At 53.8% G+C, this 16,628-nt stretch overlaps 2 protein-coding genes across 7 annotated transcripts in view; one reads left to right on the top strand and one right to left on the bottom strand.

Annotated features, from left to right (window-relative positions):
• Positions 1 to 154: 154 nt before the first annotated feature.
• TAF11 (TATA-box binding protein associated factor 11) lies at positions 155 to 2,150 on the bottom strand. Of its 2 annotated transcripts, none has more exons than XM_058856143.1 (5): positions 1,966 to 2,150; positions 1,701 to 1,840; positions 1,445 to 1,532; positions 1,138 to 1,234; positions 155 to 535 (listed from the first exon to the last, which is right to left on the bottom strand). In XM_058856143.1, the coding sequence occupies exons 1-5, from the start codon at positions 2,104 to 2,106 to the stop codon at positions 405 to 407; spliced, it is 597 nt and encodes a 198-aa protein (XP_058712126.1). In that variant the 5' UTR covers positions 2,107 to 2,150; the 3' UTR covers positions 155 to 404. The 2 variants fall into 2 exon arrangements, with proteins under 2 accessions (XP_058712126.1, XP_058712125.1); XM_058856142.1 differs by having other exon boundaries at positions 1,912 to 2,149.
• A 679-nt stretch (positions 2,151 to 2,829) lies between these two features.
• Positions 2,830 to 16,628, top strand: part of ANKS1A (ankyrin repeat and sterile alpha motif domain containing 1A) — a 76,719-nt gene continuing 62,920 nt past the window's right edge. For all 5 annotated transcript variants that reach the window (XM_058855598.1, XM_058855591.1, XM_058855592.1 and 2 more), the window contains exon 1: positions 2,830 to 3,046. In XM_058855598.1, the coding sequence (XP_058711581.1) occupies positions 2,844 to 3,046 (203 nt within the window). In that variant the 5' untranslated portion in view covers positions 2,830 to 2,843. The remainder of the gene's footprint in view (positions 3,047 to 16,628) is intronic.

Consider the following 16,628-nt stretch of genomic DNA (forward strand, 5'->3'; position numbering starts at 1 on the left):
CCTGGATTTGGAACACTGAATTTGGAAGCACAGTTGAGCCATGACTGCAGATGTCCCAGCTCCCAGCACATGTTCCCAGGGAACCAGCCCTGCCCCAGGCTGGGAGCAGCTCTGGGAGCACCTTGGGTCACACAACAAGCAGATCCCAGTCAGGTTACAAACACAAGAATAAGTTTAATGTACAAAAAAGCCACACATCTGGGCACAGAGCAGGAAATGCTCTGCAGCCCCTGGATGTTCCTCTCCCTGCTGTGTTGAGACCCCAAGTCCAGGTGAAGGGTGCATCCAGGCTCTGCCCAGTGTGGACATCAGGAACATCCTTGAGGTCACACAGTCCACCCCAAAGGGGCCTTATGGAAGAGTCCATCTGGGAACCTCCTACAGAAAGCTCATTTCAACCTTTCTCAGTGGAAGATGATCTTTTTGTACTTGGAGTTGGGGATTTGCCCGCGTGCCTTGAGCCTCCGGACAGCCTCCCTCATGTGCTTGGGCTGCAGGGGGGGCAGCTCCCCCCACTTCTCACACACATCCAGAGCTGGACAAACAGAGAGAGAGGTCATGGCAGGGGCCAGCTGAGCTCTGCCCAACCCCTGCTGCTGCTTCAGTGCAGTTTGAAACAGGTCACATTTGTGTTTGGGGTTTTGCAGCTCAGAGCCAGGAATGAACCTGCTGCACCAGCTCCTCCCTGACAGGAGTCCCAGGACAGCAACCAGGACAAAAAGCTTCTAAAGCACTCAGGCACTGTGGAGATGCTGGATCCAGGGGATGAATGAGCTCAGAGCCTCTGCTCTGGGGCCCTGGGGGCTGGATAGGCTGTGGATACAACACAGGTTCAGCTCCCAGCCCCTGTACCAAACTGCTCCGAGCTTGTCCCAGAAGGAAAGACTGGGGCAGGTTTAGAGGCTTAAGGAACTCCTCTGTCCCTGTAGCACAGATCCTCATTATGCAGCTGCTCTGGGGCTGAGGGACAGAGCTGCCACCCCAGGTTCTCTGCCTGAGAAGCAGCAACACTGGTGGGATCAGAGGGGCTGCTGCTGGAAGGGAGAACCATGGAAAACCTGGTCCTGTTCCACGTCCTGCTCCAAGCAGGGTATGTACCCCGGGTCCTTCACATGTCACTCAGCAGGTGCCACTCACCTTCCTCCACCACCTCCCCAACAAACACCTTGGAGATGCCCGACATGGCGATGACAACGTTCTGGGACACGGAGGTGCCGGTGATGGACTGGATGAGCTAGGACAGGGACAGGCGAGGACAGTCAGAGCCCCACCCGCTGTGACCTCTCAGCCCCGCCCAGCCCCTCAGGGGTGCTCGGGGCCCAGCCCGAGCTGCAGCACCAGGTCTCGGTGCGGGAATTTGAGCTGGAATCCATCGGGATCAGCTGTCCCGGAACAATGGGCTGAGCCCAGCCCGCCCCGCTCGGCTCCTGCTGCCTCCTCGTACCCGCTTGATGGCGGCCTTGGGGAAGGCAGAGCGACGATACATCTCGTAGCGGTTCAGCTGCTCCTCGGAAAAGGAGGAGACCAGGATCCTGCGGGAGAGACGAAGATCATTCAGAGCCGCGGGAAGGCCCTCCCAGGGCCCGGAGGAGAGGGGAGCGCCGTGGGAGGGGGAATCTGGGACGGGGCATCGGGAGCGGTGAGCTCGGGATCGGGCTCACGATTCCCGAGCTCCCAGGCACCGCCAAGCCGGCACTCACTGCATCTTCTGGATCTCATCCTCGTCTACTTTCTGCTTCTTCTCCTTCCGCTCCTTCAGCTCCAGCTTCACCTTCCTGGCCGCACATGCCTGCAGCCCCGGGTCCTCCGCGTCCGCCGCCTCCCCCTCCGCGCTCCTCACCTGGGCGAGAGGACAGCGCTCGCTCTGCGGCCCCGCGGCCCGGCCCGGCCCCGCTCCCGCTCCCGCCTCACCTCCCCGTCCGCCACCTCCGCCTTGAGCTCGCTGCCACCGCCAGCCTCCCCCACCTCGCCTTCTCCCGCTCCCTCTGCGACTGCCGCTTCTCCCGCGGCCACCACCCCATCGCCGGCGGCGGGCGGGGATGAGCCTGCGGGCGGCGGCTCCGGGACAGTGGCGGCACCGAGCGCATCCCGGGCCGGATCCGCCATGGCCGCGCCGCGGCGCGTGCTGATGACGAAATACTACGGGAGCCGGGAGGGGGCGGAGCCTATCGCCTCGGGATCGGTAACGCGTGGCTCCTCGTGATGACGCACATTTCCCGGCGACGCTGGGGGCCGTGGAGTCTGTAGTCATGGCAACAGAGATGCGACGGCATCTCCTGATGACAAAGGACTGCGAGCGCCGCGCCAGGGGGGGAGGTGGTGTCGGTGCCGGTTGCCATGGCAATAGCGACTCGGCAGCGCATCCTAATGGCGTACTCCACGGGCGCCGCGGTATGGGCGGAGCATGTCGCCATGCCAACGGCGCGCCAACGGCGCCTCGTATTGACGCACAGCTACGGGCGCCGCGAGGGGATTCCCGGGGCGGGGCTTGTCGCCATGGCAGCGGGACTGTGGAGGGGGGCCTCTGCGGGGCTCAGCCCCGGGCCCTGCGCTCTCGGACCGGCCGGCCCCGCTCTGAGCCGCCCTCCCCACACCCGGACCCTGCCGGGACACGGGGTTAGAGCGGCCCCGCTGCCCGGGCCCCGCAGGGGAAACCTCCCCAGACCCGCCCAAAACGAGCGCGGCTGAAGGACCCCGGGCAGCGCTGGGGGCGGGGCCTGCGCGAGACCACGCCCACTCACACCCCCACTCAGGCCCCGGCCCGGCCCCGCCCACCAGGCTGCGGCCCCGCCCCGCCCCCGCCCCGCCCCGGAAGTCGCGCGGGCGCCCGGGCCGCGCCGGCCATGGGGAAGGAGCAGGAGCTGCTGGAGGCCGCGCGCACCGGGAACCTCCCGGCCGTGGAGAAGCTGCTCTCGGGGAAACGCCTCAGCTCCGGCTTCGGCGGCTCCGGTGGTGGTGGCAGTGGCGGCGGCGGCTCCGCGGGGGGAGGCGGTGGCGGGAGCGGCGGGAGCGTTGGTGTGGGGCACCCGCTGTCCAGCTTGCTCAGGTGAGATCGGCCCCGGGGGCGGGGAGCGAGGGGTCTGAGATGAGGTGGGGGCTCTGCGCGGACCGGGAGTTGGTTGTGGGGCTGTGGGACGGGAAGAGGGCGTGCGTGGGGCTGGGGGCTGCAGGGGAGCGAGGCTGACAGGCGGCTGTGGGGGTTGGATGTGCTCCTGGAGAGGGCTGCGGGACAAAGGGATGCCGGGGGTTCCTGGGGCTGCAGAGCTGCGGGGGACGCCGGGGTCTGTGCCCGGGGGCGTGGGCCGGAGCTGGAGGCTCCCCGGGTAGGAATCGAGGGCCGAGGGGGTGGGATGAGACATTGCAGCGGGCTGTGAGGGGCGTGTGAGCTGGGCACCCCTGAGAGTTTGGGGAAGCAGAGATGCGAGGGGGCCGTGCCGGAGGGAGCTGCGGCGGAACTCCTCGGGCTGCTGTGCTCGCAGCTAGGGGCTGGTGGGCTGGGAGAGGAGAGGGGAGAGACTTTCTGTCTGTCTGGAGGCGGCACTGCCAGGGCTGGGTGCTGCCTGTTCCCCTGTCCAGCATCAAACCGCTGCCGTGCGGATGCTGCAGTCTGGCGGCACGGGGAAGCTGTGCTGCTCTGGGAGGGCTCCATGGCCCGGGCAGCTTCCAGCGGTGGGAGAGCTGCGGGGTGACTTTCCAGGGCAGGTGTGCAGCCGGGTGTCCGTGCCCTGCGCTGGCATTGTCGCGGCTGGCGGTGACGCTGCCGGATCTGGGGTCGCCTGTGGAATTTGCTGGTTGAAGCTCTTGGACTTTTGTTGTTTTTCTCTTCCCCATTTTTTGGCATCATCTCTCACTGCTGCGCTTCTGGAGCTGCAGCTTTGGGCCTCTTCGGCCTCTGCCGGGAACGCTCCAGATCCATAAGCAATTGGTTTGTACTGGGAGGTGTGGAGGAGATGTGTGTCCAGTGCCAAGTGACACAGTTGACACGCAGCCTGACTGTTCAGAGGGATGTGTCTTGCCCCTTTTGGCCGAATTTGATCTGCTTTTCCTTTCATGTAAGCCAACTGGATACCTGCAGGTTGTGCTGGTGGCAGAGGCCCACAGACATTCGAGAGCTCATCCTACCCTGGGGCACATGTTTCCCTTTCTGAAACGTAAATCTACCCTTGGGTCGAGCTTTGTTCTTCTCTTTTGATATATTAAACAGTTTGAGCCCTTGTTTGAGTGGGATGGATGTGCCCACAGGGGGCTCAGATCAGTGCAGAGGGTCAGTGCAGTTGAACACCCTGTGAGCTGAAGCAGATCTGCCACTGCCTGACAGCACCTGAGCACGATGGTGTCTTTTCCCTGCCTTTCACTGGGACAGTGCCCATGGTGCCATGGTCCTGGAGTGGTCCCGTGGTGCCAGAGTGAGCCACGCCATCCTTTTGACTCTGACCTGTTGCTGTGTTTCTCACATGTGAACATGTGCACAGACGTGTGTGTGAAGGACAGTGACTGTCACAGCTGTCACTCATGTTCTGTGTTCAGGACCGTGGCTCTTGGATGTGCCTGCTGCTGACACTGGAACTACCCCCTTCCCCTGCCCATGTCCCAGTCCCTGAACCTGTTTCTCCCTGTACAGGTCGGATTTGTGCCAGTGACACTGGTCTGACTGCACACTGTGGGGCATGGCAATGTGTCCTGTGTGCCAGCTGCTGCCATTTAGGGGCTTTGTGACTGTTTCCCACCTGCTAACCATGTTTTGGAGTCTGTGTTACAAGACTCCTCCAGGTGAGGAGCTTGTGTCGAGGTTTTGATGAGAAGCAGCTGCTGGGTGTCCCTGCAAGGAGAGGCCAGAGGGTGCAGGAGACAGGCTGGGACAGGCTGTAGGGACCAGACAGATGAATTTTAGGGTGGAGAAAACCTCACCTTTTCCAATGCTAGAACATGGGAATTTTTCTAATGTAGGATTTTGCCCTCCTTGTTTATGGGGAGAATCCTGTCCTCAGTCAGGTCTGCATGCTCCATATTTTCCCTTCCTCAGGCAGTCCCTGGCCCTGCTCAGGCTGATCCCTAGTCCTGCTGAGGCTCCTCGTGTCTGTAAGGATCTCTCCTGACACAGGAACTGCTGAGCTGCTCTCCACCCCCAGAGCTCATTCCCAGAATAGGATCATGAACGCTCTGCTGGGCCGGCACCTTTGTTCTTCTCTCTACCTGATTTAAGGTTCCTATTTTATTTCTTTTTAAAGTCCCGCTGTTTGGATAACCTGTTCCCAAAGCTCTTGGCTCCTAAGGTGCCTGTCACAGCTTTTTCTGTCAGTTCTGCATTTCAAGTGTCTCAAAGATACAATTTTGGATGGGGTACAAACCAGGAATTCCCACATGACACCTGGTACGTCTTGAGCTGGCACCTGCTCTGAGCTGGCACTCATTGTTTTGGGCCATTTCTCTTCCAAAGAGAGCAAGTGCTACTCCATGAAGTGGTAAAGATGCCTCTGGCAGTAAGTTCATTGGAATGTGGTGTTTTATCAAGTAACCTGAACTGCCATCCGTCTGTTATCAGTTAAATGTGAACTTTGTCACGGCGGCGTTGCTCCTGCCCAGGCTGAGCAGGGCCTGCTGGGTGTGGAGGCAGCACAGATTCCAATTACCTATGGCTTCAGGTGAGCAGGAAACAGCATGGGATAGAGTGGGATAAGCCACAGGAGGAGGAACTTGAAAGACAATTTAAGTCTCTCTCAATGGGTGAATGTGCCAGGGTGTAACACTCAGGGCATTGGGCAGAAAAATAAATCCCAGTGGGAAGCTGATGGGAATTGGGAGTGCTGACAGCGGGCTGGTGGAATGAGAAGGATGCAGGAGGGGGAAAATGGGAGTGTGGATTTGCCAGAGCAGATGGTGGGCTCACAAAGAGGTGATGGCTGCCAGGGTTTGGGAGGCTCAGCTCCCTGCCGGCATCCATGCAGCCCCTGGGATCTGCCAGGGCCTGGGGAGCTGCTGGAGGCCTGGCCCAGGAGTCAGGAGCAGATCTCGGCTTCTCTGGTTCCAGCCATGGATCATGGCACAGGCAGAAGCACTGTGTGAGAAGCAGGGAGCAGCCAGAGAGAAAACCCACTCTGTGCTTGTGCAGCTTATGAGCAGCAGCAAGTCCAGAAATCAGAAATGGTCTGTGAATCCTTGAGGTTTCTTGGGGTTATGAGCCACTTTTGCATCGAGGCTGCAGAATTTGATTTATTGTATTTTTTTTGGTGGTTCACAGTGAAGTTAAAGGCGGGAAACAACAGAACAATCTGTGGCTGAGCTATCAGGATGCGTTCAGGAGGTTTTGCCAGGAGCAATGAGGGATGGGTTGTGTTAAAGCCAAATCTGCAGAAGTGGCTTTTTATTTTCATCTATTGCTGTGAAAAAGTCTGGATCTGTGTTGCCAGAGGGGGAAATTGAGGCTGCTTCTGAGCCCCAGATGGGCTATGCAGTCCCCAGGGAATGTATCAAGGCGATGCTTCTGCTGGGAATGAGGAGTTTGGGTGCACATCTGTTGTGGGAAGGGTCGAGTGCTGCTCCACAGAAGCCACATCTCTTGTTCCAGCCCATTTTCAGCGTTTGCTGCTGGTGAGGGGTCTGGTTGGTTTAGAGAATGACGTGGTGGGATGGCAGAACACTTGAGGTGGCTTCCAACAGTCCAAGTGTGGTTAGGAGTCAGAAAAATGAGTTCTTTTTTAAAACAGTGGTATTTGTTTGGTTTGGTATTTGTTCTGGTGTGGCTGATGGTTTACAGCAGGGATCTGGTAGTGCCATGTGTACTCCTGTGGGAGAGGCTCTGACTGTGCCTGTCTGCTGTTATTCCCAGGGGAAGGGACACTCAGGGTGCCAGGAAAGGGGGGGGGATTGCCCTGTCTGAGGTCAGGGTCGGGCTGTTGTGGGGGGGTCTGTCCCTCCTTGTGGGTAAGCCCCAATTCCTGCAGGAGCAGCAGGGAAGGCTCCAAGGTCCAGCTTCCAGGGTTGTGCAAGCAAGGTGCTTCCCTCTCTTCCCCTTCCCCATCCCCATCACAAGGGAGCTGCTCCTGCTGCATTCCCACAAACAAGGCAACGTTGGGTCTTCCCGTGGTCCTGCTGCCGTGATTAATCATCTCATCCACTTTAAACCTTCTCCTCTCCACACCCTCCCGTGCACACGGCAAGGTGGGACAGGTCCCTCTTTAATTACACACCTGAGCACAGGGATTGCTGAAGATGCTTGTGCCACAGGCACAGGTGTGCACCGGCGCTCGGCTGGGAATTGTTTCCTAAGTACTTCCCTTAAGAATTCAAAGGCTGCAGATACTGGCTGTGACTCTGCAGTGTTTTGTCTCTGTGTGATGTTGTGATGCAGTTTTGGAAAGTTTTTGTTTGCGTGCTGTGGTCAGCGCAGTTCCGTGTTCAGGGCTGGGTCAGGAGCAGCGGGCTCTGCTCGCTCAGGGACCTGAGAGCAGTGGCATTAGCCCTGCCCTGCTCCACTCGCCCAAGCCAGTGGGCAAAGCAGGACTTGTGGTTTCACAGCACCTGGGTCTTTCTTGGACATGAGGGAATTGATGGGTGGGTGGGTTCTTTCCTGTGAAACCCCCTTGAGAGAGCCCTGTCTCTCTCCCTTCCCAATGGGCTGTGGCAACCCTGGGTTTCCAGGGTTTGGTTGGCAGAGAGGGGGATTGGAAGTGGAAGGTTCTGCACAGGTGGGTGTTGGGGAGGGGCTGAACAATCTTCCAGGTACTGGCTTCCCATCAGTCTTTACCCACATGCTGCGTCCTCTGGTGCTCTGGGACTCGCTGTCTTGGGAATGTCAATGTGTCATCGAGTTTGTGTCAGCCAGAGGATGAGAACACAAGCTCAGTTTTTGCCTTGCTTTGAGAGTGTTCTGAAGTGCCAAGAGACTTTTGGAAATATCCATATGCTCATGCAGGTTACCTCAAATGCTCCATCAGGAAGTAGCTGTAAGCTAAGATGTGGTGTGAGGAGTGTCATGGGGGTCCTGGTCTCAGGTGAGGAACATCAGGTGGGCTTCATTGTGTTGAGGATGCTGAGGATGTTGGAACCAATGCAGCTACTTCTGGTGGTGCAGGGTGTGAACAGTCACAGTGTCCCACTATGGCAGGGATTGGGGGCTGGAGCAGAACCCAGGCACACGGCTCCCAGGTGTTTTTGCAGTTGCCAGCTTACACACCTTCCTGGGAGTGTTTGCAGGGCTCACCTAAGATTTGGGCTCTTTCCTCTCATGGAAAGAGCAGCAAAACACATCCACTGCATGCATTTACTTATTTCCTATGCCATGCCCTGGCCCGGCTCCAGTGCTGGCTGGAGGATCCTTATCAGCTGTAGGAAGCCTGGGTTGTTTCTGCTCAGGTGTTTCTGAAACTCGAGTGCCCTGAGGGGATGTCTGTGAGATTCCCTGATGACTTTTTGATTTGGGTACCCCAAGTTCTTATCCTGCCATTGAGCTGTTGGGAACAAAACACAGATATGCCTGTCACCCAATCTGGGGTGATGAGATCCTGATGTTTCCATGGCCTTGTGGCCTTCACTCGTGTCATTGGTCCCAAAACTGAAGAAATATCACTGCAGATCTGAGCACAGCCAGAGCACCCTGCGTTCTGAAAGCAGGAGTGATGCAGAACTCAGCTGGATGTTGGATGTTTGACACTGGGTCTGTGCACTTTACAGTGCAGTGTAAAGAATTCAGCTTGGCCTGGCTGGAATGAGGGGCTCAGCCATCCCCAGCTCCTCTTCTCGAGGTTTGGCTGTGCCAGGGGAAACACTGCAGCTGGCAGGTCTAACAAACTCCTTTCTCCTGAGGCTGCAGTTCCTGGATCCAGCAGGAGGGAAAGGCAGGAGGAACAGTGTCTCCTGTTGCCTTCTGCTCCTGTGTGCAGCCGGTTGTGCCCCAGCAATGCGTGTCACTGCTCCATTCGCTGTCACAGGTCCCCTCCACCCTTTGGCAGGAAGCAGAACTTTCTGGAGATTAATGATTTGAACAGTATTTGGTGTACTGGGAGCAGCCAAGCCAAGAAACAGCGTTCATCCAGCTGGATTTTTGTGAGGTCTCATGTCAGTGAGACTGAAGGACAAACAAACAGGATAGAAAAGACATAGGTGAAAGGTGTGACACAGATTGCCAGTAATACAGAATGGAGGAAATGCATCCATGTCATGCCAGACCAGAAGGAAAGCCCCTCTCAGCTGCCCTGGGACAAAGGACAGGCAGTTCCTGGAGGCTGAGCCCCTCCAGTGGCAGTGCCTGAGGGACTGCCAGGCTGGCTCTCAGTACAGAACATGTGCTGACACCTCCACTCCATGTGAGCCCATTGCCTTTCCAGGCTGTGCCATCCACCTGCTCTGTTCTGTTCCTCGCATGCAGCTGTGGAGTGCTGTGGTGCTCTGGCTGTGGAATCCTTTCAAGGTGAACCATCCTTGAGATGAGAAGGTGCCTCTGAACATGGGTGATGGCAGTTTGCTCTTGTCACTGCAGCATGAGCTCTGCCCGATGCTGAGCTGGCACTGTCACTGTCCCAAAGAGCTCGCTCCAGAGTACAGCTTAGTCATGGAAATGAGATAAATCCTATTTCACAGAAACTGGTAAAAATAAAACTATTGAGGATTGATTTGTTTCTATAGCAACCGACTGGCAAAGTGAACACAGCTGCTGTGTGCAGGAGGGAGGAAAACAGAGCTGGAAATGTCGGTGCACCTGGGCTGGCTGTCTGCAGCAGAGAGCCTGGGGGCTGGGGAGGGGGCAAAGGCTCAAATAAAGACAGGGCAGGAAGGTGTGAGCTGCCTTTGGAATGAAATTTGAGCTGGTCTGTGTGAATGTGCCCTTCACAAAACCTGGGTAACCTCAGAGCTCTTTATGTCCTACTTCCAAAAGGTTGTGCTCCTGCACCCTCATGGGTGGGGAAATGCCCTGCCCTGGGTCAGGCAGGACATTAATGCCACATGGTACCAGGATATCCATCACATCACATGAATGTTTCTAGACCTCAATCCAAAATTAATTTGTCCTGGTGCCATAACTCAATGAGAAATACTCAGCTTTGAGAAATTTGGATGGATCAGATTGGAGTTAAACTTTTTCGATTGCCCTTTAACTGAACATGGTGATGGATGCTTGGCAGGGATTCCTGCAGGTGATTGTATCCTGGAAGAAAATCCAGTTGGGCCTCCAGACTACTGGATAAGGGACTTGAGTTTGGAACTATTGCTGCCTCAGCAGTGTGTAGTTTTGTGTGGTTTTTACTTTTTCCTAAGCCAAGTATTTTAGCTGGCTCTGGTACATGTAGGATGTTAAGGTGGCTGTTTAAATGCTTGGGAGGCTGCAGGATGCAAAGTGCTGGGACTGTGTGTTTAGGTGCATGCTTGGCTTGCTGTCGTGTTGCTGTTGAGGTTTTCAGGTGAAAATTGGGGTATACATCTGACATAGCAGGATGCTGAGGGAATTATAGGAGGAGGAGTGTTGTGCATGGCTTTACTGGACACTGCAGGAGCCTGAGTTATTCAGCTGAAGGAAAAGTGAGCTGGAGTTGGTGTGTAGGTTTGGTAAGCCCAGGTACATCCACACTCCTCCCTTATTATTTAAATACATGGCTTCTTCTAAAGGGAAATTAGATTTAAAAATAAACCTCAAGTTTTTTCCAGTTCCAATGGAGCGTCTGTAGTGCCATGAACTGAGGACACAAGGACGAAACCCTGTCTGAGAGTGAATGCCATAAATATTATGTAAATACATTATCTCATTGGATTTTTATCTAATCCCATTGGCTGCTGTTGTGCAGGCTCCTGAGGCAAGCAAGGCTGAAGATGTCATAGGTGGTCTTTCAAATCTAATATTGAAGTGGGTTGGAAATTAGGTGAATTGACTTTTGCCTCATCCTAATTAAGGCACTGAGAAATCCGCTCAAGTTTGGCATTACAACGTGCCTCATTTTAGAACAGAATCCCATTCCAGAGGCTGGGTGCCTGCTGAGGTTTAAAGGACCACCATGCAGGGACCCAGGTGAGCTCTACAGGCTCTTCCTCAATGCTCTCAGTTTCAGGAATCAGCACAATTTTTTTAAGAATCAGGAACAGGATTAGGATAAAGCCTTAAGCTCTGCAGACTTCAAAGCTTTGCATTGTGATCTTGGCTCTGTTACAAGGACAGTGAAATCCATCAGATGATTTAAATAAGAGACAAGTCCTGTGGACTTGTGTTGGCTTTTTCCTAGTGCTTCTTTCCAGTGATTTCTTAAGCCACGGTTTCTCACTGCACGGTGGGGACTCTGGTAGAGTTGACTACCCTGTGAGAGATGTTTGACCTCAATTCATCCCATGATCCCCATGGATGACTTGTGAATGTCCTGGAGTGTTGTTAGTAACCACCTTTGCATGATTTTCAGCTACTGCATTGCCCCTGTGCCCCTTCACAGCTCTTTTCAGCCTGGTGCAGGCTGTGAAGCTGTGTCTTTGCTCCCGTGGCTCATCTGCTCTGGGTCAGAACAGCTGAAAATGGAACTTGGAGGATGTGTGGAATTCATGCTGGATTTGGCATTTTGAAAATATTTCCTCTAATCTCAACAGAAATTATTTCACAGAAGGAGTGAAACAGGATGTGACCTTGACATTCCTTTTCCCTGAAAATAAAGACTAAAGAGAATTGGTTTAAAAGCTCAGAGGATCCTGGTTGTGTTATATGGGTGTGAGTTGTTACAGCTGAGATATAATTATTTGCTGGGACAGTCACAGTAACCCTGAAATCGTTTGAAGTAATGGGGAGTTTTATCCTGCATATATTTAGGAGTCTGACTGGCATATGTACATTCCTTCTGTACATTAAAAATGTCAGGCTGGGAAAGGCTCTGCTGCTGAAAGCAGCTTCTGGCTGGAAGAGCTGTATTGAACAGAGAAAAGGCTCAGAGCCGGGTCTGTTACTCTTGCAGAGAAGCAGGAGGAAATATTTCAAGGGGTTTGGAGCATCTTATGTTGTAAATGTTCCCAAAAGAATGACGGGTTTTTTTGGTGAGGAAAAAAGCTGTTTGAGGCTGTCATTGTAGGCAGAATCAGAGCTGGCATTTGGGTGAAACCAGGACTGGAAGCTGCAGATCCACCATGAAATATGTGAGAACATCTCTCTTTGCGCCCTGTTCCATTATTGGTTCAGTTTTTAGCATCAGGGGTGGGTGCAGCTGCCTCTGGTGGCCCTTGGGGAGTAGTCTCTACCCTTCCCCAGGGCTCTTGGAGCAGGGCAGGACTGTCACGATCCATCCCTCTGTTTGACTGCCTGGCTCATGCCCTCAGCTCTCAGCACTGTTTTTCAGCTCTAACCTTATCTCTGTTCAGATAGTGCACACAAGTAATGACAACTTCTAGGAGCTATCTCAGGATTCAGGAATAATTTCCTGCCTTGGCCGTTCACTCCCGTTCCTGCTCTCTAACAGACTGGATTTCAAGGATACTTCTGGAGAAAAAGGATGTCCTTTCTGATTTCCATCCTGCTTTTCCTTAGGAACTGTTGTCCAAGTCAGTTCTTTCTCTGCTTTATAGCCTTCCTGGTGGAGTTGCAGGTCACAGAGCTCTGTGGCTGCTCAGGTGTGTCTCTTGTGTTCCCATCTGAGCCACCATGGGGTCATTTCTCTGTTTGCCCTCCTCCTCCTCCCACTGTCTTTGCTCTCTCCTTTCCCTGTCACTTGCTCTTTGGGCACCCAATTAAAAAACTCATCAAGAAGGAATGTTTCTGGAGTCAGTGGTATGTCAGTGCCTTGTTTGTGTCCCCACTGTTGCCAGTTAATCTCTCCTCACTGTGTCTTTCTTTAGCCCTCAGGGACTCCTGCTTAAGCTGGAGCTGGGATTGATACAGGCTTAAATGGAGCCATGTGGGTGAGTGGCTGGGCTGCTGTGTTCAAGGGTAAAGTGTGCTCCAAATGTTTCAGTGGAAGCTTTGTTGTGGCTCTCAATTCTCCACTCCAGTGTCCCCTTCCTCGAGGGCCTTGCTTCTCATCCTGTCATTCTGCTGTTTGGTATCAGAGCAACTCATTTCCTTTTCACTCCAGCACCGTGTTTCTCTTGCCTGTCCTGATATCCTGGGCTGCAGCCCAGGGGTCCCTCCCAACGTCCTGGGTCTCCCCATGTGCACAGAATTGAGCACTGCAGTGCCAGCACCAATTCAGAGTCCTTGTGTCACTGATCTGGGCAATGTCACAGGGGAAGGGCGATGTCGTGCGAATCTCTGTCTCACTGGTTTCAGTCTCCCTAAGGCAAAAGTGCACTCTGTGTGCAGTTGTTGGTAGAAAATAATTGCATTTTCTTTTTTAATTGCTGTAGGGAAGGGGTAATTCGGTCCCTGAGTCTCTGTCTCTGCTTGACTTGGCCTATTTACCTGCTTTTCATCCGCCCCAGGTCAGACACGTCGCAGTTCAGTGTTCCAGGCGTTAGGGCTGGGCAGCAGCCAGGCTGAGAGGGGTGTGAGCAGGATTTGGGAAGAGCTGAGCAGCAACCAGGCAGAGAGGGGTATGAGCAGGATTTGGGAAGAGCTGAGCAGCAGCCAAGCAGAGAGGGGTGTGAGCAGGATTTGGGAAGGGGTGGGCAACAGCCAGGCTGAGGAGGACATGATATGGCACAAAGCTGGCCAATGCCAGTGCCCAGGAAGAAGCCATGGTGGCCCAGAGGAGCATTGGAGCATGGCTGGCTGGGCTGAGCTGGCAGACCCTGAGAAGTCTTTTAGTGCTGAGATGGGGAGAATGTGGGGTGATTTACTGTCTCTCTGTAGAGAGGTCTGAGACTTCACCCGGAGGAGGGTGTCTGTGTTTAAATAAAGCAACACCATCCCCATACCCTTCTCTAAGTGCAAGGTGTTAGAAATCCCAAATTCCCACTAAGATGTGTATTGGATCAGATCTCTGTGAGTGCTGGAAACAAACATTAACTTTGAGGTGTTCTGATCCTGTTGATGTTGTTTGACAGTGAGCACAAGGTGACACGTTTTCTGCCATCCCAAAACACTTAATTGACACATCCATCCCGTGCAAGGGCACTGGCAGGTGGGGGAGGGCACGTGTTTTACCACAATTCCTTCTGCACAAGTTCCTTTTGATGACATTTTTACTCCAAGCTCAGAGCTTTGTGCCTGTCAGAAGGGAACAGCGCAGATGGACATGTTGGGCTCCAGACACGATGCTCCATTGCTGTTGGCTGACTGACATGTCCCGTGGGATTCTGCAGCTTGTTAAATCATCTCACAAAGAAGAAGGGGGAGGGAAAGCCTGGTTCGAGGTTGCCAGCTGTAGCCAGCTCAGTGCTGCAGCATCAGCTGCTTGGTGGTTTTGATCAGGAATTTGTGGCTTCACAGGGTTTCCTTGTATTTCTCTGGAAGTGCTCAATGAAGGGAAGGCCAACGGAAAAGTCTGGCACCTTTCTAAGGAATTGTGTTTCAGTGGAACCCAGTGGCCTGCACCATCTACATGTGTCTTGCTAATTTTCCCTGCATCTTATTTATTTTTTAAATATTGTATTTTCTTCCACTTAGTGCATTTTCTCCAGTGCTGTGGGAGGAGAGCTGAGCTGCAAATGGAGAGTGGGGAATGTTTACCTGAGCAGTGCTCTGGTTCCTGTTTGCAGTTCCGGGATATTGGTTTATGACATTGATAATGCTGCTCAATTCACTGAATTTCTGCAGGAATGTTTTGGTTCCTTTTGTTCCTAATCTTCAAAACCCCATCTAGTCAGATGCAAAAGAAGAGAATGGGCCAATCCGTGTTCAGTAAACCTCAGTGAGAGGTTTGTCAGTGTGCATTTGGCAAATGTTAAATCTCTGTCCTCTTTTAGGGGTCACTTTCCTGCCTTCAAAGAGCCTAGACCTCATCTCAAACCCTCCCATCTCCATGCTGGGTGCCTGCCTTCCCATTTTCCCTGCTCTTCCCCTGTCATCATGCTGCCTTTGGCTCAGGTGTGGACAGTGGGATGCTCCTGCTGCTGCGCACATCAGACCCCAGAGCTCCTGGACCCCTCCCAAAGACACTGCTTGGATTTCTCTGACTCAGTGACCGACTCTTTTTGCACTTCTCCCAGCAAAGCTTGTTTGGCTCTGGCCCTGAGGTCAGAGCCAGTTTTGGAGCCTGTGTTGTGGGGTTGCCCCTGCTCTGTGGCCTGTCATCAGCTGGGAATGCTCCTTAATGGGAGTGGGTTGCAGAGTGCCTATAATGCTTTTAAGAATAAAGAGCAGCATATGCACTCAAGCCGGACCTATATTTTTCCTGTCCTGCAGCTCTTTATTTGCCCCTGCTTGGAGGGATTCTCTGATGGTAGCATAGGCTGCCTGCCTGACCCAGCCTTTCTGTCCCCGCTGCCACCCCCCACCATACATTAAGTTTAAATAAATGCATTTTCACTGCCAGGAGCCATCCATAAGGCTAGGGCTGGCCTCTTCCTAATGGGGGATTTTAGCTTGGATGGACACATTTCTATTAGCGATGCCAACCCTGTCTGGCTCCTTTCTAGTGTGGTCTGCAAGCCCAGGAGTTAAATGTGTGGTTGTCATGGGTCTGTGCCAACCCAAAGCAGTCTCCCCTGGAAATGAGGAGTGTGAGATGGTAGGCTGCTTCTGAGGGAGGCAGATGAGCTCACCTTCTGCATCTCAGTTCCTGAACTGATCCTTCACAGGCTGCTGTCACATTGCAAACCCATGCAGGTTTCCTGCTCCTGGTCACCTGCTACATCTGAGGAACAAAAGGCTCTGCTCCTTTCCATGGGAGAAGGGATCATTTGGCCATCAGAGGATTTGCTGCTGCTCAGTGCCCTGTTGACCTTACACTGGCTGAACTGTCTGCAGGTGTTGGGCAACGAAGCTGGAGCTGTTGGCAATTGCTGTTGAGAGCTATTGCTTCACTCAGAATGAGCTGGTGAAGTGGGAGCTTGAGGTCTGGCTCTGTGCAGAGGGCCAGGCGTGGCTCTGACTGCTGCAGTGTGTCAGTCAAAGTGGACTGAACCTGAGGATTTTCATTGGGATCCCTGCTCAGTGGCTCTGCTGGAAGTGGGTCTGATTACAGAGCCCAGGCTTGGCAGCTCTTGTTCTGGCTGTGGTGTTGTGCAATGTCAGCTGGGTCACTTCTATGTGTCCTGCCTTTATTATGGTCCCTGCTTTTTGCCTGTGCATTCTGGCATCTTGTACTTGAGCTCATGACCCTTTGACTTTGAGGAAAATCTACCACTTTTCTTATTGCAAATTAAAATCTGGGCCAAGAAGTTGAGGAGTGCAGAAACTCATGGCTTTGGCTTCCTCTGCAGCCACTCTGATAGCTGAGTCTGACAGCTGTACCCCTTGGGCTTTCTCAAAACTTGCCAAAAGGGGCTAAGAGTCCCTTGCCCCAGCAATACTCTAATCTTCTCCAGCCTTGCATCAGCCACTTGTTTATAAAAGCTGTTGTAGTTTCTGGGGTTGGGGCACATAAGAAGCACTGTCTCTGTTCTGTTGGGAGTCCCACCATGCCAAACCCTGCCTGCTGACGAGGTGGCTGCAGCAGTGCCTTCCTCACGCTTGAGAAAAACATAAGCAGCTTCCTAACCCTGAGGCCTTGCCCAAAGCCTTTGGGTTGTTTGTGTTCCCTGTGTAAGCAGGAAATACCAAGCGAGGGCCGTGTTTGGTTGCAGGAATCCAG

The sequence above is a fragment of the Poecile atricapillus genome, chromosome 23 (genome assembly GCF_030490865.1).
Source record: "Poecile atricapillus isolate bPoeAtr1 chromosome 23, bPoeAtr1.hap1, whole genome shotgun sequence".
NCBI lineage: Eukaryota > Metazoa > Chordata > Aves > Passeriformes > Paridae > Poecile > Poecile atricapillus.

Bases quoted from the DNA above. Each gene is read 5' to 3' on its own strand.
- TAF11 (XM_058856142.1), bottom strand. From the start codon at position 2,106: ATGGCGGATCCGGCCCGGGATGCGCTCGGTGCCGCCACTGTCCCGGAG. The intron at 1,533-1,700 runs GTGAGTGCCGGC...TCTCTCCCGCAG, and splicing joins GATGAGATCCAGAAGATGCA to GATCCTGGTCTCCTCCTTTT. The intron at 1,235-1,444 runs GTACGAGGAGGC...TCCCTGTCCTAG, and splicing joins CCAAGGCCGCCATCAAGCGG to CTCATCCAGTCCATCACCGG.